The 24178-nt window shown below is 43.7% G+C and overlaps 2 protein-coding genes across 2 annotated transcripts in view; both read left to right on the top strand.

Annotated features, from left to right (window-relative positions):
- The window catches only part of FNDC7 (fibronectin type III domain containing 7), a 32541-nt gene extending 13769 nt beyond the window's left edge, over nucleotides 1-18772 (top strand). The window contains exons 7-12 of the mRNA XM_034932497.2: nucleotides 1039-1296; nucleotides 1863-2117; nucleotides 3911-4165; nucleotides 6511-6771; nucleotides 10751-10780; nucleotides 18726-18772. Of these exons, the coding sequence (XP_034788388.2) occupies nucleotides 1039-1296; nucleotides 1863-2117; nucleotides 3911-4165; nucleotides 6511-6771; nucleotides 10751-10780; nucleotides 18726-18772 (1106 nt within the window). The remainder of the gene's footprint in view (nucleotides 1-1038; nucleotides 1297-1862; nucleotides 2118-3910; nucleotides 4166-6510; nucleotides 6772-10750; nucleotides 10781-18725) is intronic.
- A 1062-nt stretch (nucleotides 18773-19834) lies between these two features.
- STXBP3 (syntaxin binding protein 3) overlaps nucleotides 19835-24178 on the top strand; it is a 65178-nt gene continuing 60834 nt past the window's right edge. The window contains exon 1 of the mRNA XM_034932506.3: nucleotides 19835-20028. Within this exon, the coding sequence (XP_034788397.1) occupies nucleotides 19980-20028 (49 nt within the window). The 5' untranslated portion in view covers nucleotides 19835-19979. The remainder of the gene's footprint in view (nucleotides 20029-24178) is intronic.

The raw sequence follows: 24178 nt of genomic DNA, 5'->3' as shown, positions 1-24178 counted from the left end.
ACTACATTACAAATAAGAATACTCAAACATAATTATGTAAAAGTCTAGCTGAATTACAGTAAATTTTGACAGGATGAGGGATCTAAATCATTGGTGCCTTTGGAATGTGGAAAAAGAGGCTATCGATAAGGTCCTAACACGAGAGGGCCCTCCAGAGTGGCCTTGAACTGGATCTTGAAGGATGAATGGGAATGTAGGTGGGGCAAGAGCATCCCAGGGAAACCCCAAGCTGAGTCAGACATTTGCCAGTGGGGTTCTTTAGGGTCTCTTAAGACCTACCTATATACGGCCGGGCACAGTGGTTCAGGCCTGTAATCCCAACACTTGGGAAGCCGAGGCAGGCAGATCACTTGAGGTCAGGAGTTGAGACCAGCCTGGGCAACATGGAGAAACTCTGTCTCTGCTAAAAATACAAAAATTAGCTGGACGTGGTGGCATGTACCTGTAATTCCAGCTACTCCAGAGGCTAAGGCCTGAAAATCACTTGAACCCAGGAAGCAGAGGTTGCTGCGAGCTGAGATCACACCACTGCACTCCAGCCTGGGTGGCAGAGCAAGACCCTGTCTCTTTAAAAAAAAAAAAAAAAAATCTACTTATATAACTATGACCCCTACCCCCCAGTTTTATTTGGTTTACTGTCTGGAAAGGCTGACAGGATCTGAGAAGTTAGACTGCATATGATTTTACCAGGCAGAAGAGGGGAATGGCTTTCCAGTGGAGGGGTCAGCAATCTTCTCTGCATAGAGAACAAGGGCGCACGTGGCGTGGGGGAATTGAGGAGTCTGGTGTGGCAGGGAGTTGGGGGAGTACAGCAGAATCTTATAGCTTGCAATGACCTTCAGTGTCATGCTGAGGATTTACCTTCTATGCAGTGGCAATTAGGCCAAGATTGGACCTTGGCAGACCCATAGGGAGTCACTGTAGTCATTAGGGAGGGCAGTGGCAGAGGCTCTGGGCATGGGAGGTCAGGACTCAGTGTCCCCCCTGGCTGCATTGCTCTTGATGGGACCGCCATTTTCCCTCTGCTCCTGCTTTCAGCTCCCTGTTGTCCTAGTGACATTAACCCCGTGTTGGTGTCCAGTGACAGAGTTGAGATTGTCTGGTCTCCTGTCCGTGGTGCCGAACTGTATGAAACCAAGGCTGTAGATGGGTACAACGTGGTTGAGTGCAATGACACTACTCCTGCGTGCACCCTTTCGGCTCTAGAGTGTGACACCAAGTACAACATCACAGTGTATTCATTCAGTGAAGTCCGAGGCAGCAATATGTCATGTACTCCCCAGTTCATAACCACAGGTAAGGCACAGCTATCATTCCACTCACTGGTGTCTGAATGATTCACCCCAGCTCTGAGCCTCAGGATGGGCATTCAGTGAGACCGATAAAAAGGTTAAATCCCATTAATCAATCTTTGTGGAGACCAAGAGAGCCCCCGTTGTACGAAGGAGAGGCAGAGGAGAAGGCAGAAGACGGAAGTGGAAAAAATGAAAACAAAAGGGGAGACCACGGGGAGAGTAGAAGGTTTTGCCCATGATTACTTCAGCCATTCAGTTCCTCCTGTCTTTGAGGGGCCTGCCTGTACTCATACCATGAAGGTGTATAAATATGTTTCTTACTTACTTTTGCTTTTGGAGTTCACAATGCTCTTAAACATTTTCCAGCTAGTCCAGTACTCCGTGAACCCAATGCCCTGTGTTAATGTCAACAGTTTTCCACGCATAGGCACTATGAATTTGGCCTGCATGCATGACGTGGTTGAAAACTGTGATGATCTCACTGGGAGCAAAATCAATTTTAGACCAAATGGCACATGTGATATTTTTGACTCATGCTGTTTCAATTAATACTCTAAAATGTCTTAGCTCCTTGCAGTCCTGAAATAAAAAATGTTTCAAGGGATGCATTCTCCATGATTAATGTGCACTGGCGATCCACTAATGATGACGCTACTTACACGGTGACTGCCCAAGGGGAGAAAGGACTGTATCAGTGCAGCAGCACAGGAGAGTCCTGTACCATGCGGGGCTTGCCCTGTGGCTCAGTGTTCTCTGTCACTGCTGTGGCCGAAACACAGGCAGGACGGAGCCTGCCCAGCTACAGTGTGCCCCTGGAAACAGGTATGTAGCAACCACCAGCCTGAATGTTGACTTCAGTGGGGTCCTTAGGAAGTGTTTCAAGACATGAACTTCCTTATTTAATCTACCCTCAGTGCAACAGAAATACATTAAACTCAGAGATGTTTCAAAGAGTCCCGGTCATAGACAATAAAATTTTCAATATTTTACAAGTTCTGTAAAAATATCCTCAAGACTAGTATATCCATTCACTGGCATCAGAGAAGGAATACTTACTCATTCTGCAAAACATTTATTTGAATTCATATTCCCCTATGATATAATCTATCGAAACAGCTAACAAATGAGTAGCCAAATGAGCTGGGTTGTTACTTATTTCTTTGGCTCAGCCCTTTCAAATATTTCTCTTTAAAAAATGCTTTCTGGCCGACATGGTGGCTCACACCTGTAATCCCAGCACTTTGGGAGGCCGAGGCAGGCAGATCACGAGGTCAGGAGGTCGAGACCATCCTGGCTAACACGGTGAAACCCCGTCTCTACTAAAAACACAAAAAATTAGCTAGGTGGGGTGGTGGGCACCTATAGTCCTGGCTACTCAGCAGGCTGAGGCAGGAGAATGGCGTGAACCCAGCAAGCGGAGCTTGCAGTGAGCCGAGATCATGCCACTGCACTTCAGCCTGGGCAATAGAGCGAGATTCCGTCACACACACACACAAAAATGCTTTCTGACTTTCAATTTCCTGATAGGTAAAAGGGAGATAATGGCCTTATAGGGTGGCTATGAGTATTAAGTTGACTAATGCTGCAAAGCACTTAGCATAGTGCCTGATGCACAGCAAGAGCTCCATAAAAGAAAACTATTATTACAGCATAGCATTGTGTATGAATGAAACGTGGCAAATCACTTCAAGCCTGTGGACATTAGTTTTTCTTATATACAGTGATAGATGGCACTTTGGACTATAAAAGTTGAAATACCTAAAAAAAGAAGCCAGCAGTAAGATAGAGACCATACAAAATACTGCATACGTGAAGATGTTAGGTATCCTATATTTGGGTAATGGGTCCCTGAAAAGTCAAGATGGCTGTGGTATTTTAGACAGCTAAGAAATCAAGCTTTTATATCAGTGATGTACTATGAAATTTTCAAGAAAGGCAAATTATACTTAATTGCTAATGCTATGAAATGTTCTGTTGGGAGAAGTGAATGCAACCGTTACTTTGAAATTTGCAGTTAGAATTGTTGAAGATGGGCCGGGCATGGTGGCTCATGCCTGTAATCCCAGCACTTTGGGAGGCTGAGGCAGGCAGATCATGAGGTCAAGAGATCGAGACCATCCTGGCCAACAGAGATGGTGAAACCCCATCTCTACTGAAAATACAAAAATTAGCTGGGCATGGTGGCACGCACCTGTAGTCCCAGCTACTCAGGAGGCTGAGGCAGAAGAATCGCTTGAACCCAGGAGGTGGAGGTTGACTGCACTCCAGACTGGCAACAGAGCGAGACTCCATCTCCTTCTCAAAAAAAAAAAAAAAAAAATGTTGAAGATGGGGGCAACAAAGGATTTCTTTCTTATTCTGAAAAAAAAAATGGTGGAAACCTTCAACAGCCAGTTGGTGCAGTGCATTCTTGGGGAAAGTACCCACTATATACAGTGAATGTTACATGACGCATCAGAGGGAATAAACAAAAGGAAATTTTGTATTAACAATGGAAAGTTGGGGAATGTAGGATATTGAGTGAAACACAGGCAAAATACCATTCTTTATCATTTTTCACAAATAATCTTCAGTGGAAATAAATCTCCAATTCTTTTTCTTTTATCCCATTTAAGTGCCATGCTGTCCAACCGGTCTGACAGTAACTCAAATCACCCAGTCAGTAATCAACGTGAGCTGGACTATTGGGAGAGTGGCTCAAACCCATGTTGCAGTTCTGGAGTCACACACTGGACAGTCTAAGTGTCACACTCATCAAAACCACTGCCTCCTAGGATGCATCACATGTGGCATCAATTACACAGTGACATTAAAAGCAATTAGTGCCACCGGGTTGGCTGCGGATTGCTCCTACCAAAGTTATTTCTCTGGTAAGTGAACTCTAGCTCTAGAGTAGCAGTAAGGACTTGACTATTATAAATCCAGGCATAAGCCTTTCCTCCTCATTTAAAAAGATGCTGCATCTCCACCTAGTTTGCATTATAAACTCAGATTACTTTCTAAAATGGTTATAGTTTCCCTTTGACTTAGAACCTCAAAGCTTCAGAGGCTTCTGTTGGTAGTTGGTGAATTAACTCCCCTAGTAACAATGTTCATCTATGCTTTTTCTGAAGGGACCATGTATCTTTATATGACATAGCTACTTGCAACACAGAGTAACGCAGCCTGGCAGAGTTTTCTGAAAGCTAGATCACACATTCTGTTTGGTTTGCATTTTTTTCTTCTCATTATTATTGTGCTACTACCTCTCTTTTCTAAGCTTCTTCAGCTGCTTCAATGGTTTCTTATTTCAACAGGCTAAGAGAGCAAAGGCATCTGTCTACTGACAGTATTGTACCTTGTTCTTCACAAAGACCAAACCATTAGGGAATAGCAGGGGAAGGTAAAAGCAGTGCAAGGTTACCAAATCTCTTGCATGATTCTAATTCACTGAAGTGGCTGCTTGTAACACGGTTTTGATAAAACTCGTGAGGATGCTTCCTAGGCTTAAGGAGAAAAAGTACAATGATAAGTTACCTCTGCCTGGGGCATGGGATGGAAGAGTTGGAATATAATTTTGGCATCCTAGAGGTAGTAGAAAGAGTCTTAACTGGGAGTCAAAATTAGACATGGCTTCTTATAAGCTGTGTTGCCTAATCTTCCCTGATTCTGTCTCCTCATTGAAAAAGACAGGAATAGTAATATTTTCCTTCGAAGTTGTTTTGAGAATCAAAATAAATCATAATGTGAGAACATTCAGAACATGCTGCACGTATGTCAGCTGGTATGTACTTTCTTTTGACCCATTATCTTGTATTAGATTTACTGCTTAAGTTCTCACCTTGATATCCAGTTCTCAGAATATGACCCATTGCTTATTCTTTTAAGAATAAATCAAGTAAGCCTGATTATAATAACTTTTAAAAATTATACAGTAGGATCTTTAACTTAGTTACTAAGGAATCCATTTGATGCCCTTATTGGCACCTAATGTTTGGCTTGCTCAAGGTATTTAGAAAAGGAAAAAAATACTAATCAGCGGCCTGGCGCGGTGGCTCACGCCTGTAATCCCAGCACTTTGGGAGGCCGAGGCAGGCGGATCACGAGGTCAGGAGATCAAGACCATCCTGGATAACACGGTGAAACCCCGTCTCTACTAAAAATACAAAAAAATAGCCAGGCGTGGTGGCAGGCGCCTGTAGTCCCAGCTACTCGGGAGGCTGAGGCAGGAGAATGGCATGAACCCGGGAGGCAGAGTTTGCAGTGAGCCGACCAGCCTGGGCGACAGAGCGAGACTCCGTCTCCAAAAAAAAAAAAAAAAATACTAATCAGCTACCATGGATGAAGCGTGGACCAGCAAACTTGGTCACTGGCATGTTGTATAAATGGCTGCACCTAAAGTGTCATACTACTCATCTCGGCAAAATTGGTTCTTCAATTAAGGCTGAATGCAGTTAATTATATTTAAGTTTAATGCCACCAAAATCAAATAAAACTAGGGCATTATGAGGGATCTTGACAAGGATTCTGTGCCTTTGACTCACAGTTTGAATCATGTACAATATGTATCTGCCAATTTTTGGACCTTTCTGACTCACCATTGTTCTATATTAAAAATTCATACTGCACACCACCTTCACACATGGATTTCTCTCTCTCTTTCTCTCTCTCTCTTTCTTTCCCTCCCTCCCTCCCTCTCTTTTCTCTTTCTTTCTTTCTGTCTGTCTTTCTTTCTTTCTTTTTCTTTCTTTTTTTTAGACAGGATCTCACTCTGTCACCTAGGCTGGAGTGAGTGCTGTGGCACAATCATAGCTCACCGCAGCCTTGAACTCCTGGCCTTAAGCCATCCTCCTGCCTCATCCTCCCAAGGGGACCACAGGTGTGCACCACCACAACTGGCTAATTTTTTTTTTTTTTTTTGTAGAGTCAGGGTCTCCCTATGTTGCCTAGGCTGGTCTCAAACTCCTGGGCTTAAGCGATCCTCCTGCCTTGGCCTCCCAAAGTACTCAGATTATAGGCATAAGCCATCATGCCCAGCCACCCATGGATTTCTGATTATGTGGCCCACCATGGAAATAACTCGAGTACCCCTTCAAATCTTGCTCTGATCTAATCAGTAATTAATCCTGTTACTTAGACTAGTTTGCTTATATTTTTTCCCTGCAGTAATCAAGGCCATTTTTGGATGATGGTGGAATAAAACAAGTGATTTTGTGTTTGTTATTTTATTGCCTAGGTGCCTGCTGCCCTTTGGGTGTGAAATTATATAGGCTGGGCCCTAATGGCATCCGGATCTACTGGCAAGCCTCCAGGGGCTCTGCCAATTACAGCACTGACCTCTATGGCTCCAAAGGCATTTTCACGTGCACCCCGAGTGCTGGCCTCAGTTTCTGTGATGTCACTGAGATACCCTGTGGGGATGTATACACTGTGATGGTCTCACCAGTTGCTGAAACAGGATTGAAGCTTACTTTCTGTCCAAAAAAAATATATTCAGGTAAAGCAAGTTATGACAGTTTATCTAAAACTAACCCTGAACTCATATCTGTGAATTAAGATGCAATCAAACTTATTTACTATGTATGAAGGGCACAGAGGGTATAAAATTTCTTTCTTTCTTTTTTTTTTTTTTTGAGACAGAGTCTCACTCTGTCGCCCAGGCTGGAGTGCAATGGCACGATCTTGGCTCACTGCAACCTCCGCCTCCCGGGGTCAAGCGATTCTCCTGCCTCAGCCTCCCAAGTAGCTGCTATTACAGGCACCCGGCATCATGCCTGAGTAATTTTTGTATTTTTGTAGAGACGGGGCTTCAGCATATTGGCCAGGCTGGTCATGAACTCCTGACCTCAGGTGATCGCCTGCCTCAGCCTCCCAAAGTGCTGGGATTACAGGCATGAACCACTGCACCCAGTCGAGGGTATAAAATTTCTACACAGCACAGGCAGATTCTGGCTGTGGAAGACCCCGAGATTCTTTGGAATTGTGATGCTTTATTTAATTTAGAGATTATCTTCTCTGTCCCACTCTTCCCCTTCCTAAAAAGGACTAGATGCTTGCTGCTTAACTAGTAAAGCAAATTTAAGATAATTTTCTGCTTTGAGATTTAGGGATAGATTTTTTAGCATAGTCTTGCTGATAATGATAGACATCCTGGGATGTTGGAAATTAGGAAACTTGAACTTTTATTTGCACAGACTGAGAATTATGGCTGAGGAAAAGTTAGAGGATCAGAAAAAATGAATTTATAAATCACAAGCTAGGCTTGGCAATATGAGTGGGCAGACAGTCTGTGATCACAAAGCATGGCTGTCAGCAACTACCATCTCACCAGAGCTGGCAGGAAAACATTAGCAATTCTCCGCTCTGTGTTCCAGCACCTTCTGCTACCTTGCCCAGGGCACAGTCATATATTTTTCATGTATTCCTAGAAGAAAAGAGATGATGAAGCCCTGGAATTTTGCAGGTGAACACAGAAAAAAAGAATAAATATTGGCTCACAAGCCCTTACTGATAGCCAGAATCTAAAATTTTGAATGATATGTAGGTGACAGGAGGTTCAGGATGGCCCTTGGTGATGGAAGGAGGACAGTTCCTCCCAAGGGGCTGTTCTCATTGTCCCTGGCTGTCATGCTCTGATTCCTTGTCTTTCCATTATTTGGTCCACAGGACAAGCTGGCCCAAAGCATAGTCCTATGGGAAGGGACAGGAATAGGTTCCTGGAGTCAGGATGAGCTCTTAGGAAGAGGAGTCTACAGCTCAATAACAATACTGCATCATAACTGCATAATATTTTATAATTTATCCAGTGGTTTCATATCAGAAATCTCATCGAATGCTCAAAATATGCTATGCTATAGGCTCAACATATTTCATTATCTCCACTTTATAAATGAGAAAACTGAAGCTCAGAGGCTCCCAAATCTCTATCTACAACTCTTCTCTTCTCCTGACCCCTAAGTCCATATTCAAATTTGATACCTCCACCTGGAGGTGCCCAGGCATTTCAAACCCCTCAGGGGCAAAAGGAACTCCTGATCCTCTGCTGTTTCTGATCTTCCTCCCATCGTCCGTGTTTCAGGTACATTAGCTAAAAACCCTGGAGTCAGCTTCTGTCTCCCTCACCCTCCATATCTAAGTAATCTCGAATTCTCGTCCTGGTCACCTTCATGATGGTTCCTAAATCCCGAGTCTTCTCTTCATTCCCACGGCTACTGCTATGCCTCAGGCCCTCACCACCTCTCCCCTAGACTACTGCACCAGTCCCATCTCTCTGTCCTCACTCCAGCCTCTGTAATGTTACCAGAGTTATCATTCCAGGACACTGGTCCAATTGTGTTACTTTTATGCTGCCACATCTTCAAAACTTTTCCATTTCCCCATAAGATAACATTCAATCCTCTGGGCATGGTGTTCATAGTCCCTTATAATCTGTCCCCTGTCTACTTATACCTGCACTGTTCAATAGAAATTTAATATGCACCATGCATGAAAAATTAAATTTTCTAGTAGCCATATTAAAAAAGTAAAAAGAGGTGAAATTAATTTCATAATATATTTTAGTTAACCCAATATATCCAAAATATTATCATTTCAACATCTAATCAATATAAAAATTATTAATAGATATTTTGTACATTTTTCATACTGTCTTTCAAATCTGGTGTGTCTTTTGTACTTATAGTACATTTAGTTCAAACTAGCCACATGTTCAATAGCTACTTCAGTGTCCACTGTACTGGACAGAGAAATTGGTTTTTTGTGGGGTTTTTTTGTTTGTTTTTTATTGAGAAAGGGTCTTGCTTTTTCATCCAGGCTAGAGTTCAGTGGTGCAATCACAGCTCACTGCAGCCTTGACCTCCTGGGCTCAAGCAATCCTCCTGCCTCAGCCTCCCAAGTAGCTGGGACTATAGGCATGCCCCACCATGCTTGGCTAATTTTTAAAATTTTTTTGTAGAGACAAGGTCTTGCTTTGTTGCCCAGGCTGGTCTTGAACTCCCGGGCTCAAGCAATCCTCTCGCCGCAGCCTCCCAAAGAGCTGAGATTACAGGCATAAGCCACTGTGCCCAGCCCGAACAGAGAAATTCTAGGCTCATTCCACAACATCCGTCCTGAGAGGACTCTATTCTCTAGTCTAGGCATCTGGCATCATTCACGCGTGCCTGCTTCTGCCACACACACCTCCTATTCTATGTCATGTTCTGGAGCTACTGCAGTGCTCTTCTCTTTGCCCGGAATTCCACCCCACTTCCACCGAGAGAACTCTACTGGCCCCAATTTTCCTTGTCTGTGAAGCCTTCTCCAATTATCATAAGCGGAGTTAGCCCTCTCTCTCTCCCTCCTTTATGACCCCACAGCACCCTTATCTGTACTGCAACATATTACTGTGAATTGAATGTGTGTTTTTCTCCTAATAAATGATTATCTATTTGACTCCCAGTACGTAGCACGTAACTGTTGCCTGATATATTTTAAATTTAAAAAAGAATGAATCAATGAATTTATGCACCTATGATCATACAGCTAAGTGAGTGATGGAAGTCTTTTGTTCTTTCTCCTGCTCCATGCCCACAATTTCACCCTTAGAGAGTCATTCCTCTGAGGGCTGGTTAGCCACCAGAAGTCCTTGTGAGTTAGAACTCAAGTTCTTTGATGGGATGCCATCTCAAGCCTGTAGCCATTTCAGCTTAGTAACATTAGGTATCTAGACTCAAGTTAGGAAATCCTCCTTTGCTCAGTGTCCCTGGTAAAAGCCATACATTTGGGAGATGTTTTTTGGTTTTGTTTGTTTGCAGTATCAGTGATGTCTTATTCTGATAATCAGGACAATATTGTAAATGACAATAACGACTAATGTTTATTGAATGCCATGTGCCAGGCACTGTTCTAAGGGGTTTACATATATTAACTCAGTCCTTACAACAAACCTATCAGCTTGGCATTCTTTTTTTTTTTTTTTTTTTTTTTTTTGAGATGGAGCCTTGCTCTGTCACCCAGGCTGGAGTGCAATGGCGCGATCTCAGCTCACTGCAAACTCCGCTTCCCAGGTTCAAGTGATTCTCCTCCTCAGCCTCCTGAGTAGCTGGGATTACAGGTGTGCACAACCACCACGCCCGGCTAATTTTTGTATTTTTTGGTAGAGATGGGGGTTTCACCATGTTGGCCAGGCCGGTCTTGAACTCCTGACCTCAGGTATCTGCCCACCTGGGCCTCCCAAAGTGCTGGGATTACAGGTGTGAGCCACTGCGCCCAGCTGAGCTTGGTATGCTTATTCTTACTGCTTTTCAGATAAATTGAGGCACAGTAAAGTGACTTGCCCAGGTCATACTGCTAGTGGTATCTCCTTCTCTTATCACCCAAGTTCGTTCTTGTTCGTTTTTTGGTTTACTTTCCTTTTATTCTTTCTTAAGTTAAATCTTCACTATCTTAAATACATAAATGAATAGATTTTATTTTAAATGCTTGTGTTTTTATTACAGTAACTTGCTCTGGAAGTACACTTGGAATGGGTAAGTCATTTTTCTCATGGATAAAATAGAAGAGGATTTTTGTTGCTCCATTTTGGGGTTACTTAATGAAGTCAGCTGACTTTTCAATTAGAAAGCAAATGCTTTCCTTCTTTGATACAAGGGGCTCCTGCTCTCTTATCCCATAACTTTTTCTCCCCATTATAGTGCCTCCTCTGAGATTCCACCAGTTGAGATGAATTTCTTTGAATTCTGAAGTCTTTTTAGTATTCTAGGATCCTACAGGAAAATGTAAATAGTTTTGGGAGGGGCAGCGGCTTCATCCCTCACACTTCAGAAAGTGATTCCCAGCTCAGCTGTACACTGGAGTCACCTGGAGAGCTTAAAATTAACTGATGTCTGGTTCTGTCCCCAGAAAGTTTGATGTAATGGGTCTGGGGTGAGAGCTGGGCATCAGGAGTTGTAAAAGCTCTTCAGGTGATTCTGAAGTATAGCCAAGGCTAAGAACTGCTACTTTAGAGCCGTGCTTCTCAAACTTTATTGTGCACACACATCACCTGGGGCCTCGTTAAAGCCAGATTCTGATTTGGTCGGTGTAGGAAGCGTCTGAGACTCCGTATTTCCATAAGGTCCAGGTGATGCTGGCGATGCCGAGGCTGCTGGTCTGACCACACATGGAGTAGCCAGGAGTTAGAGAGAATCTGTTAACGGCCTGCAGAGAGCTACAATGTTTGCTCCTGGTTTGCATGAGTGGGTATACCCCGTGGAGAGAGAGGGTGCTGAAAGGGCAGTTGGAATAAAGAGAACCCTCACTGCCTCCTTGGTTTTGCTCAGGGATGATCTTGTCTAGGCTATTTTGGTTGCCCCCACAGAGATGACTCTTGGCAGGGCAGTGGAGATGAGCAAATGGAGCCATGAGTGTTGACCCAGTAAGCAGTGTATGCTGCCTCATGAGGAGTCCTTGCCACAGCCTTTTAGGGGACAGCTTGGTCTGGGGCCTTAGGAAAATATCCCCTGGGAATATTATCAACCCCAAACTACAGAACTTCTCTCCCGCCCACCCCCACCCCACCCCTCCCCATTCAGACATGGCTGATTTCAAATGGTGTGAGTGTAAATGAAGCCTTCCTGCCCGTAAACCCCACTGGACAGCCTTCCAGTTGGGGCCGGCTCCCCACCCACACCCCCTTCCACTGGCAGGAACTGGGTCTAGAGTCTCCACTCCCTGTTCTCTGCCTGGGCTCCCTTCCTCTCCCAGTCTATTGCTTCTCTGAGCACAGCAGGATACACACTTTTCAATTCCTGTCCCACCTGCAGGTCTGAAATAAGCACAATCCTTATTAATTTTTCAAGAGTTTTTGTTTTCTATGACTACAAAAAGGAACAGACTTGGCTTACTGAAAACAAACTGTGAGGACACTTCTAATTATAAAAAAGTCTCCCAAAGTAGTAGAGACCATAAACCCTGGTCTTCAGTGAAAGGTACATGGACCTAGGTCTGCATTCTTTAATCAGTATCTCCCTGAGACATAGAGGTGTGGTAGAAGTGTCCTAGGTCCCCAGGGGAGAGGAGTGGTGTATGATATATTGGCCTTGCCTATGATTTTGTTAAAGGAAGGGTTTCAAATAAAAACAAAAAAAATAAAAATTTAAAAATGTAAAAAGAAATTTACAAATGTTTGAAAAGAAAGAATGTCTATGTTTTAACAAAAAACACAAAACGTGGGGTGGCAAGGAGAGCAGGCATGGTGGCTCACACCTGTAATCTCAGCACTTTGGGAGACCAAAGCAGGATTGCTTGAGCCCAGCAGTTGGAGACCAGCCTGGCCAACAAAACGAGACCTTGTCTCTACAAAGTGTAAATAAAGTAGTCAGGCATGGTGGCATGTGCCTGTAGTTCCCCTGTAGTCCCAGCTACTTGGGAGGGTGAGGTGAGAAGATTGCTTGAGCCTGGGAGTTCAAGGCTGCAGTGAGCTATGATAGCACCACTGCGCTCCAGCCTGGGTGACAGAGTGAGACACCAGCATCACCAGAGAGTTTTTTAGAAATGTACAGTCTTGGGCCCCATCCTGACCTACTAAATCCCCAGGTGATTCGTGCATGTATTCAAGTTTGAGTAGCACTGCTTAGGTACTGCTCTTAAACTCTGCTGTGTATTAGAATCTCCTGGACAGTTAATTATGAATGCAGAGGCCCAGGTCCTGGCCTAGTGAAGTGCCTCTATAGTTCCATCAGGTTCCCAGGTGATTTTGATACACATGAAGTTTCAGGAGCACTGCTTTAGATCACTAATGTCCTCTTTTCTGTCCTTCTAGGCTTCAGCTTATCTTCACCATTCCCTTCCTTAGCCAGGGCTCAGTCTTTAGCCTGAAATCTGCCACTCTCTTGAAGTAGATATTTGTAGAAATCCTCTAGGAGCCAGATACAGTGTCACACACCTGTAGTCCCAACTATTCAGGAGGCTGTGGTAGGGAATCACTTGAGCCCAGGGGTTTGAGGCCGACCTTGGCAACATAGTGAGAGCCCCCCTGCCCTCAACGCCATCTCTCTAAAAAAAAAATAAAAAATCCTGCAAGGCCCTCAAAAAACAAGAGTAAGCCAGATTATTTGAGGGTTTCTAAGGTCATATGGAAGTCATTATATCTAGGGGGAAATTCTAAATTGCTGTCTTCAATTTCAGCATTTCCCCTCCCCAAACACAGAGCAAGTCCAATCAGGTCCCTGGGCTGACATTGGAGCCTCTGGATATGCTGAGGGGAGCCATGGGAATCTTGCTGGTCTAAGGTTTTCTTTGGGTTTTCTTTGACTCTTGGAGTATCCTAAAGCTTTTCAAACTTTTTTTTTTTTTTTTTTTTTTTTTTTTTTTTTTGAGATGGAGTTTTGCTCTGTCATCCAGGCTGGAGTGCGGTGGTGCAATCTCAGCTCACTGCAACCTCCACCTCTGGGATTCAAGCGATTCTCGCACCTCAGCCACTTTAGTAGCTGGGATTACAGATGTGCGCCACCACACCTGGCTAATTTTTGTATTTTTAGCAGAGATGGGGTTTCACTATGTTGGCCAGGCTGGTCTTGAACTCCTAGACTCATGCGATCCACCTGCCTTGGCCTCCCGAAGTGCTGGGATTACAGGCGTGAGCCACCGCACCGGCCATAAACAGGCTTTTTAAGAGAGATCTGGATTCAAATCCTGCCACCATCACTTGCTCTTAGTCAAGTTGTGTAAATTCTCTCTAAGCCTAGGTTTCCTCATCTGAAAATTAGAGTAAATAATAATCCCTCATAAAAGAAAATCAGGATTAAATGAGAATGTAAATTATTGGACACAATCATAGGCTCATAACAACTACTTAATAAATGGTAGTTGTTAATTCATATTCAGTTTAAGCTCATATCACATTCTATTATGTACCAATTATTAACATTTTAATGTGCTACTTCTAACGAAGACATTTGCATTTTAACCTTGGTCCTCATAATACACTTCCTCATTGATTCTCTAAGTGTGGTCCTGGTGCCAAAAGTATCAGCATCAGCTGGGAACCTCTTAGAAATGCAATTTTTCAGACTCTTCCACAGACCTATTGAATCAGAAATTCTGGGGCTAGGGCCCAGCCTTCTTTGTTTTAACAAGCCCTCAAAGTGCTTCTGATGCATGCTAAAGTACAAAAAGCATGGCTTTAATTCAAGAAAGCTATTTCAATGCTGGAAATTTGATGCAAGTTGGAAGGGAAAGGAAAAAAAAAACCTATTTGAGGTGATAGGGGCTCTAACAAGAGGTAGATAGATGGGAGGGGTTTGTGCCTGACGTCACACCATGAGCAGGGGCTGGGGGTGTTCCTTCATCTTTAGGACCCAACATGTTTCAGTGTCACCTGTACATCCTGGGCAACTTTGAGGAAGTTTCCTCTCTGTGACATACTTAGCAGCTAAACAGGTTTATGTTTTCCATATAAAACTCCCTGAGCCATTAAAATTTTGGAGTTCCCTGAGGAGCACAGCAAGTTGGCCTAGGGGTGAAAAGGAAAGTTCTTTTGTTTTGAACCAGTGGTCTGGGATTAAAGAGACTCTGGGAGGGTTCATTTGGTGAAGCAGGAGAGAGATTGCTCTGGTTAGAAACTGCTGATCAGTTTGAACACTTTGTCAGTTGTCATAGTTTCATGTTTACTTGCCGTGAAGTGCTGCAAAAATAGCATTTCAAATCAACATACACATAAAATCTCAGACACTGGTGCTTTTTAAGAAAATGTCTGCATATTGAATGCATCTTTTACTGCTTCCCTTCCTTACCCTTTTCAGTGATTTATAGAGGGAAGAGAAATGAAGAATGACAAAGTGAGCCCCAGATAAAAACAAAAACTTGACCAAGTGAGTAACGTAAATTGATTTTGTGTGATTTTATGGCAAAGTTTTTTGTCTTTGTTTAAAATGTTTTCCCATTTGTCTTGCAGAGTTGTCTCATTTGTTAGTGATTAGAGATGGAAAAGATCTACTAGAATGTAGAATAAAAATGCCTCTAGGATAGGAAAAGCTCCTTTGGCCTTTAGAAGAACATCTCTGACTCTGCTTCCTGAGGGCAAGGTCAGGTATGTCCTCACCTGCACAGCAGTTGGAGATCTGCTATGTGAGGACTCTGGAGAGAAATGAATCCAGAAAGTCCCCTGGACGGCTGCTAGCCTGAGTTGGCACACTGTGAGAACCCTGGAAACAAGAAAGATCTGCTTAGCAGAAATTCTGAGATTTCACATCCACACACACCACAGACTTCAACACATCCACTTCATGAGTGTTTTATTGACAACAGCACTTGTCTGCAGCCCCCTTAGGGGCTGGAAATGTTCACTCCCAGAAAGTCAAGCCACCCACATGCAGACAGCACTTATCCCAAGACAAACCTCCAGCAGGACTTCAGTATAGGTTGGAAAGCAATAGCTGCCAGGGCAACCTGAGATAACAAACGCCCTCATCGCAAGTTAGGAGCAAAGCTGAGCTGCTTGCAGGGTTCGCTGAGCCAAAGCATCAGGTGGCGTGACATCCATGGGAGCATCTGGGAAAGCAGAGCTGCCAGCCTGTTGCTAGAAGGGTTGCAGTTATGCTTTCTGCATGAGAGAAGATGTCAAATGGAGAGCCTCAAACTGTCGCCAACTGACATACATGCATCTGTTGGGGGGAGGACCATCCATCCTATTGGCCATATCCCCCACTCATACTGTAATTACTTTTTTCATCTTTGGAGGGGGAAGGCAATGAAATATAACATAAATCTCTCATATCTGAAAAAGTTTGTCCTTCAAATATCAGTAACCTAATTTAAAACATGTGAGTAGACTTGTGTAACACACACACACACTTGCACACACACAGTTACAGTGCTTGCTCCCCAAACACATGGCTATGGAGCCAAGCATGTCTCTAGTTAGGAACAACCATAAAACTCTGCCCAGGGGGAATTGGACCATGGAATTAGGCTCGAACTAAGCATGGAAGAAAGAACAAACTTCCATTTCTGTTCTCTCAACTTCCTATCAACGTGCGCTGCAAGAGAGAAGTGATATGCTTTCTCTATGAGACTGATCAGAGATACGTAATGGGTCACTAATAAGAGATCTTCCCCAGAACATCTGTACATGAACAGAGACAAGCCAAAGGTATATATCTCTAAAAATGGAATTGGAAGCATCAGAGAGCATACCTAATACCCTACAAATACCAAGGCACAGAAAGTGAAATAGCCATCTGCCTAGCTAGGCACCTAAGGCTGAATTGTTTTGGTCAGAATGTCATAGAAGAAAATGTGATCCACAGTGGGTAAAGATAAAATTAGGTTATTTAACGTGTATATAGCACAAACTACCAGCTTGTAAGTGCTCTCCATATGCCCGTTTTATTCTCATAACAACCCTGCAAGCTAAGTAATAACATTATCTCCTTTATACAGGTAGGGAAAAACAGGCCCAGAAAGGTCAAGTAGCCCACCCATGTTCACACGGCTAATCAGTTCAAACACAAAGTTTCAGGGAGAGAAGTAAGTAGCATTGATTAGACCTGCTAATTCATGCTATCTTTTAGTTAAAATTTTAATTTTAATTATTATGGGTACATAATAGTTGTATATATTTATGGGGTACATGTCACATTTTGATACAGGTATACAATGTATAATGATCAAATCAGGGTAATTGGGGCATCCATTACCTCAAGCATTTATCATATCTTTATGTTAGGTACCCAAGATATCTTTTTTTTTTTTTTGAGATGGCGTCTTGCTCTGTCACCCAGGCTGGAGTGCAATGGCGTGATCTCAGCTCACTGCAACCTCCACCTCCTGGGTTCAAGCGATTCTCCTGCCTCAGTCTCCCGAGTAGCTGGGACTACAGGCACCCACCACCACGCCCAGCTAATTTTATACTTTCAATAGAGACGGGGTTTCACCATGTTGGCCAGGATGGTCTCGATCTCTTGACCTTGTGATCCACCCGCCTCTGCCTCCCAAAGTGCTGGGATTACAGGCGTGAGCCACCGCACCCGGCCTCCCATGATATCTTTATGGAAAATATTTCTCTAGATTATTATGAATAAGTGATCGCTTATTAGAGGAGATCTGGGAATAGGATAGTGAGTGAGTGATCTGCCCTAACTCAAGTGCGTGTACATTCAACCCTCGGTTATTTTGGCCATTTACCTGCTCTGAATTATACAAAGCAGCTTTTCATCCCTGGCCAGTGTTAGCAGATTTTACCTTCTACTTTGCTGTGTCACATTTAGGGAATCCAAGTTCATTTTTCAATTTGTTTAGGCAAGCAAACTAGAGGAGACGTAGAGAAACTGCTTAGGGAGCTTATGCAAATCTAGGGGAGCCTGGGAGGATAGGCAATTTGGTACACTAGAAAGAGCAATGGCCTTGGAGCCAGATGGATCCAGATCCTAGCTCATTTTGAGATTTTTCATGATTTATTTAACCTCCCTGAGACTGAGTTTTCTCATATGTAAAATGGCAATGGTCATCTTGCTGGGCTGTTGCGAGGTTTGAGATAATATATTCATATTCAGCACACAGGTGCAATGAAACTGAGGTGTTTGAGGTCACACTGCTAGTAAGAGGCAGAGCCAGATTTTGTAGGATGTAAACCTATGCCTACGTGCAGTTAAAGACCATGCTTGCTCCACTATTCCGCAGTGCCACCAAGGACTCTGGCCTTCAGGAGCATGAGCCAGAACTGCACCCCATGTGACCAGAGTCAAATTTCCAACCCAGAGGGACCTGTATTATTCCCTGGCACCTGGTCATTCTCCTGAAGGGTAAGAGATGGAGGCACCTCACCCATCTCACTCTTCCCTCTTGGTTTGGCTCTTCAGAGCAAGGGGCTTCACCTCAGAAGGGTGAATTTTCCCTGGCACATATTTTTCTTATGGATTGGGGCTTCACCCTGCTAAACTAAGCAGAACCTAACTTAAAATGAAAAGGGAGAGGGAAATCACATGTGCACTTGTTTAAAAAATTGAGCAACTGAATCAATTTAGAGTAGGTTTAAAGGAGGTCAGGGCTCCAGCTTCTATTCTCATATAAGCCTTGAACAGAAAAACCACTCAGCCATAGGTTGTGCCAGAACCCATTTTATGGCCTTTTTTATTGTTAGAGACAGGGTCTCATTCTGTTCCCCAAACTGGAGTACAGTTGCATGATCATAGCTCACTGCAGCCTGGAACTCCCAGGCTCAAGCAGTCGTCCTATGTCAGCCTCGCAAGCAGCTAGGACTCCTCAGCTTGCAGGTAGCATGCGCCATCATGCCCAGCTAACTTTTTTATTAATTTTTTTTTTTTTTTTGGTGGAGACAGCAGTCTTGCTATGTTGCCCAGGCTGGTCTTAAACTCCTGGCCTCTATCAGTCCTCCTGCCTAGGCCTCCCAAAGTGCTGGGATTACAGGTGTGAGCCACCATGCCCAGCCTGTTCTTAATTCTTCATTTGACTTTCCTCTCCTAAAAATTGCAGGTTACCCCACAGACTACTCTATTGCTTTCCATGTAGCCCAAGCCTGATCTTTGTTCCCACTCCACCACTAAGTGCATCCTTGGCAAGTTACTTGACTTCATTAAGCCTCAGTTTCCTTGTTGTAAGTGTTGCTTTGAGGATCAGTGAGGTAATCTACTTAGCATGGTGCCTGGCATACGGTAAGTAAGCACTCAGTAAATATTAGACATTATTAGTAGTAGCAGTATCTAACCACTTCTACTTCCCTGTGTGACCAATTTGAATCTTTACAGCCACTGGTTCTTTGCAAATCCTTCTAGGAAAGCCTACTTTCTGCCAATGTCACATGGTTATCTCACAGTTAGGGCTCTTAGCAACTAAACTGATCTAACTTAACGTTTGAGGACTTTGATTTAAAGTCCCAAAGGAACCATGTCAGTAAACAGATCTCTACCTAAACTTTCTGAGCTCAGATCTCCTCCTCTGTGAATCAACTTTCAACAATAATTGTAGATTCTGAAGCATTAACAGGTCCTCCCTACATTTGTTGCATAAATTTGTTAATAAATGATTATTGTTTTGTTGGTTCATTTATGTATATCTTATCATTAAGGCATTCAATTTTTAAACTAAGTTTTAACTACCTGCAGCATTCCAGGAATTGTGCTCTTTAATTAGATTATAAATTCTTCAGGGGAAAGAGTCGATCTCTCATTTCTTTGAGTTTCCTAAAAGTCCAGCACAGTTCTTGGCACACTGGAGGGAACCTCACAGTTCTACGCAATTACTGTGTCCTTGAAAAAATGAATGAAATAAACATTTGGGGACAGTACATTTTCCATTGGGTAGTTGGGCTGGCTACTGAGTGAAGTCTATTATGAATCGCCTTGCGAAGTGAAGGGTTATTCTGTAATGGGGAGGATCCTCCAGTCTTCGTGTATGTGTGAACTCGGAATTTCATAGACGGCCTTGGCTCACGATCGGTTTGGCACTTCGCGTTCCTAGGCCATAGGACGTCGAACCTCGGGCGACAGCAGCCTCCCGCTAGGGGGCTCCCGACTTCCCACGGAGGTTCCACCTGTACTGCGCAGCCTCCGTCCGGGAGTGGGCGGAAATTCCCTTGCTGACGCGCGTGACGTCACCGGAGGGCGAGGTCTGCTAGAGGGGGTGGGGCATTCCCCTGCAGCAAGGGGCGGGGCCACCCCAACGCCGCTTCTGCGGCCAAAGTAGGTTGGGAGTGGAAGGTGGTGGCTGCTGCTCCGCAGTGTCGGGAAGATGGCGCCGCCGGTGGCAGAGAGGGGGCTAAAGAGCGTCGTGTGGCAGAGTGAGTGCGGTGGGGTAGGGGTTGAGAGAGGGAAGGCCGGGAGGCTGCCGTGCCGGGCCTCGTTTTGCAGCCCCAACCCAGCGGTCTGTTGAGGAGCCGCCGCGAGCACTTGTTGCTTTGGGACCTGTGTGAGGACTTCTTCCTGCTTTCCTGCCCTGCCTTATTCCTTGCCAGCACCAGGGATGGGCGGGGTGCGACGGGACGCGGCCTTCTCGTTGGCGTCGGGCACCCCCTCGCCTCGGCCGCGCTCTGGCCGCGAAGCTCCGCCCCGGGTGAGCCGCCCGGCCCGGCTTTCCCTCCCGCGGAGCCCGTGCGTGTCCTCGGCCGCGCTCCCCACTCTTCTCCGCTCCCGTCCGCGCTCCACCAGTTGGGGATGTCTCTCCATCCGAGACAATCCGGGCGCTGTTTATTCCGCCCCCATCTCCACCCCACACTGGAGTTTGCAAGGACTGTTTATTATGCTTATTCGTGTTAGTATCAACCCGTGCTTTTCAAAAAACCTCACTGTTTAACAGACTCATCTTCCCCTATTCCGAGAGGAGCCTACTTTCTGAAAAGGTCTTGAGAAGGGACCATTGGAATGACCGGTGTCCAGCCGTGACATCTTCCTGCATAGCCTGGGCAAGAGCCGCTCCTTCCGTTTTCCCTACTCTCGGGGGCCGCTCCCTGCTGTTAGGACCGGACTCCTTATTGGTTACTGATGTTCTGCGGTATCATCCACAACTTTCATAAACATCGCTCCAAACCTAGGTCTGGCAGGTTAGAGAAAGAATGAAACCACCCAACAGGAATAACCATCATTGTTTGGCATCTCTGAGTTCAAAATAATTATGGCCTAGTAGTGGAAAGGGAGTAGCATCTAATTAGTATTTCTTAGTCCAACTTGTTGAACAAAAAACAAATGATTTAGTCAGCAGAATTCTGGGAGTTAGAGTTCCTTGTCTAAAATTAAAAATCCAGATCAGTAACTGGGATAGTGCTTAACATATAGCAGGCACTAAGCAAATGTATAAATAGGTGAAAAATATGAAATTATCTTTTAAAAGGTCAGATAATTTTAAGGTTGGCATTTGCTTTTTCAAGATTTACATGGCTGACTTAAGATTTGAGATGTTTTAAAACAATGGTATTTAAATACATTTATGTGAAAATGGTAACAAATTGTGTTGTATAAATAATTTCCAAAATATGTATGTGATTAACATCTGCATGTATGTATTTAAGCCAGTTCTTTACATATTGAATCATAAGCTTTTTCCCTTTTTCACATTTTCCTTCTGATCCTCATACAGATAAAGACATTGTTTTTATTATCTGTCATTCTGTGACTTCCTTTTTTTTAAACAACTGACATTGACTCAACATTTTTCATGTTGCTTCACAATCTCGTAATTAACATTTTAAATTGCTTTTTAAATACCTTGAGGTGGCAAAAAATTTTGATAGCAGAAAAGAAAAGAAAAAATTAGGGCCAGGTGCGGTTGTTCACGCCTGTAATCCCAACACTTCGGGAGGCTGGGGCAAGATGATCACCTGAGCCTAGGAGTTCATAGACCAGCCTGGGCAATATAGTGAGATCCTGTCTTAAAAAAAAAAAAGTAAAATTAGATTTAAAAAATTTTAAATAAAAATAAAATTAATCTTCCTCCCAACCTTCCTCTCCAGAGACAATCACTCTTAGGTTTCTTATAAATCCTTCCACAAGTTTTTTTATGCAAATACAAGCGTGCATAGAATCATGTTTTTGTTTTATTCAATTATGTTTGTTTTATGTCTTTTTTCATTCTGGTTGCTTTCTCTTTTATTTTGTTGGGCAAAATTTTCTTTTTTTAATTTTTGGATATTTACACAGTCATTTATTTAAATCAGTGTTTATTGAGTGTGTACTCTGTTCTTTGGTTTCCTAGAATTGACAATTGAGTGGGAGAAGACAGGTGCACAAGTAAACTTAATGACTGCTGTATTAGCAGTATGAAATTTTGGACGAAGAGAGGAAAAAGGAATTATTTCCTCTATGGGAGGAGGTCAGGGAAGCCTCAAGAGGAAGTGACATATAAGATGTTTCTTGAAAGGTAGTAGGATTTTGACAGGCAGAGGGAAATGTATGTCAAACCCTAAAGGTGACAAAGTAAGTGGTTGATTATGGAAGAGGGAACAATTCCTTTTGATCAGGTACAGGGTATTCATTGCCAGGGATAGGCGGACATAGACCAAAAGGTATGTTGGAGCCAGATTATGAAGGGCCTGGTTGCTGTATTATTTAGACATTCTGTAGGCAGTGGGGAACCATTAAAAAATGATTTTTTCTCCTCCTTTTTCAAAGAGCAGTCACTAGCATTTCTGGCATTCATTAAACAGTGCTGAGAGGAAGCAATTTTCTTGTTCCTATTTTGAAGAGAAATTAGTCTTAAGATTTAATTAAGTGTGCTGGGCGCGGTGGCTCACGCCTGTAATTCCAGCACTTTGGGAGGCCGAGGTGGGCGGATCACAAGGTCATGAGATCGAGACCATCCTGGCCAACATGGTGAAACCCCATCTCTACTAAAAATACAAAAATTAGCTGGGCATAGTGGCTTGTGCCTGTAGTCCCAGCTATTCGGGAGGCTGAGGCAGGAGAATCGCTTGAACCTGGGAGGTGGAGGTTGCAGTGAGCCGAGATCGCGCCACTGCACTCCAGCCTGGGCAACAGAGTGAGATCCTGTCTCAAAAAAAAAAAAAAAAGAATAAATATTCAATTTACTACATTTCTACCTAGAAATAATTGCTTTAGTATTTACTTTTGTTTATATTTAGTCGGTCATACAGTAGTCCTTAGCTTTTTTTGTGTATGTTTTGTTTTGTTTTTGAGTAGCTGGGATTACAGGCACGTGCCACCTCGCCCAGCAAATTTTTGCATTTTTGGTAGAGATGAGGTTTCACCATGTTGGCCAGGATGGTCTCGATCTCTTGACCTCATGATCCACTTGCCTCAGCCTCCCAAAGTGCTGGGATTACAGGCGTGAGTCACTGCACCCGGCCAGTCCTTAGTTTGTATATATTCTGCTTTCATACAATTTTTGATCATTTTATCTTGAAAGCCCCTGGGTGGTCTTTCCCATTCACAGTTAGTCTGTTTTTGTTCAGCTGACTCGTGATGATTATTGCTTTGGTTTCCTGCCCCAGGCCCCTGGGTTTGCTTTTATAAAGATTCTTACCTATTCACTGAATAATTTGGGCCAGAGGCAGAATCTGTTGGAATCATAATTAGGAATTTAATAACATGTTTTAGTTTTCTTTTTCTTTTTTTTTTTTTTTGAGACAGAGTCTTGCTCTGTCGCCAGGCTGGAATGCAGTGGCGTGATCTAGGCTCACTGCAACTTCTGCTTCCCTGGTTCAAGCAATTCTCCTGCCTCAGCCTCCCAAGTAGCTGGGATTACAGGCATGCACCACCACGCCCAGCTAATTTTTGTATTTTTGGTAGAGACAGGGTTTCACCATGTTGGCCAGGATGGTCTCGATCTCCTGACCTCATAATTTGCCCGTCTCAGCCTCCGAAAGTGCTGGGATTGTAGGCATGAGCCACCGCACCCGGCCTTTTTATTATTTTTATTTTTTTGAGATGGAGTCTCACTCTGTTGTCCAGGCTGGAGTGCAATGGCATGATCTCTGCTCACTGCAACCTCTGCCTCCTGGGTTCAAGTTATTCTCCTGCCTCAGCTTCCTGAGTAGCTGGGACTACAGATGAGCGCCACCATGCCCAGCTAATTTTTGTATTATTAGTAGAGACAGGGTTTCACCATGTTGGCCAGGCTGGTCTCAAACTCCTGACCTCATGATCTGCCCGCCTCTGCCTCCCAAAGTGCTGGGATTATAGGCGTGAGCCACCACGCCCGGCCATGTTTTAGTTTTCTGAGAATATAAATTCCCTTATGGCCTACAAGTCTGATTTTTTTGCTTTTTCTATTTGATTTTCAAAAACATCGTCATTATGCACTATTTATAAAAGCTTGGTTTATTATTTCTCCATACTGAACTAGTCATTGCAAGACTTGGTTTCTAGTCTAGGTTATACTTCTGTTTCCTAACTCAAACCATGAGGGGTTTGGACTACATTTTCTTCAACATGTTTTCTTCAGCTTGAATTCTCCATGATTCCATTTTTTAGATCTTC

This window comes from Pan paniscus, chromosome 1 (genome assembly GCF_029289425.2).
Source record: "Pan paniscus chromosome 1, NHGRI_mPanPan1-v2.0_pri, whole genome shotgun sequence".
Lineage (NCBI taxonomy): Eukaryota > Metazoa > Chordata > Mammalia > Primates > Hominidae > Pan > Pan paniscus.
Note: the sequence above shows the minus strand (reverse complement) of the source record. Positions and strands in the feature narration are given on the sequence as shown.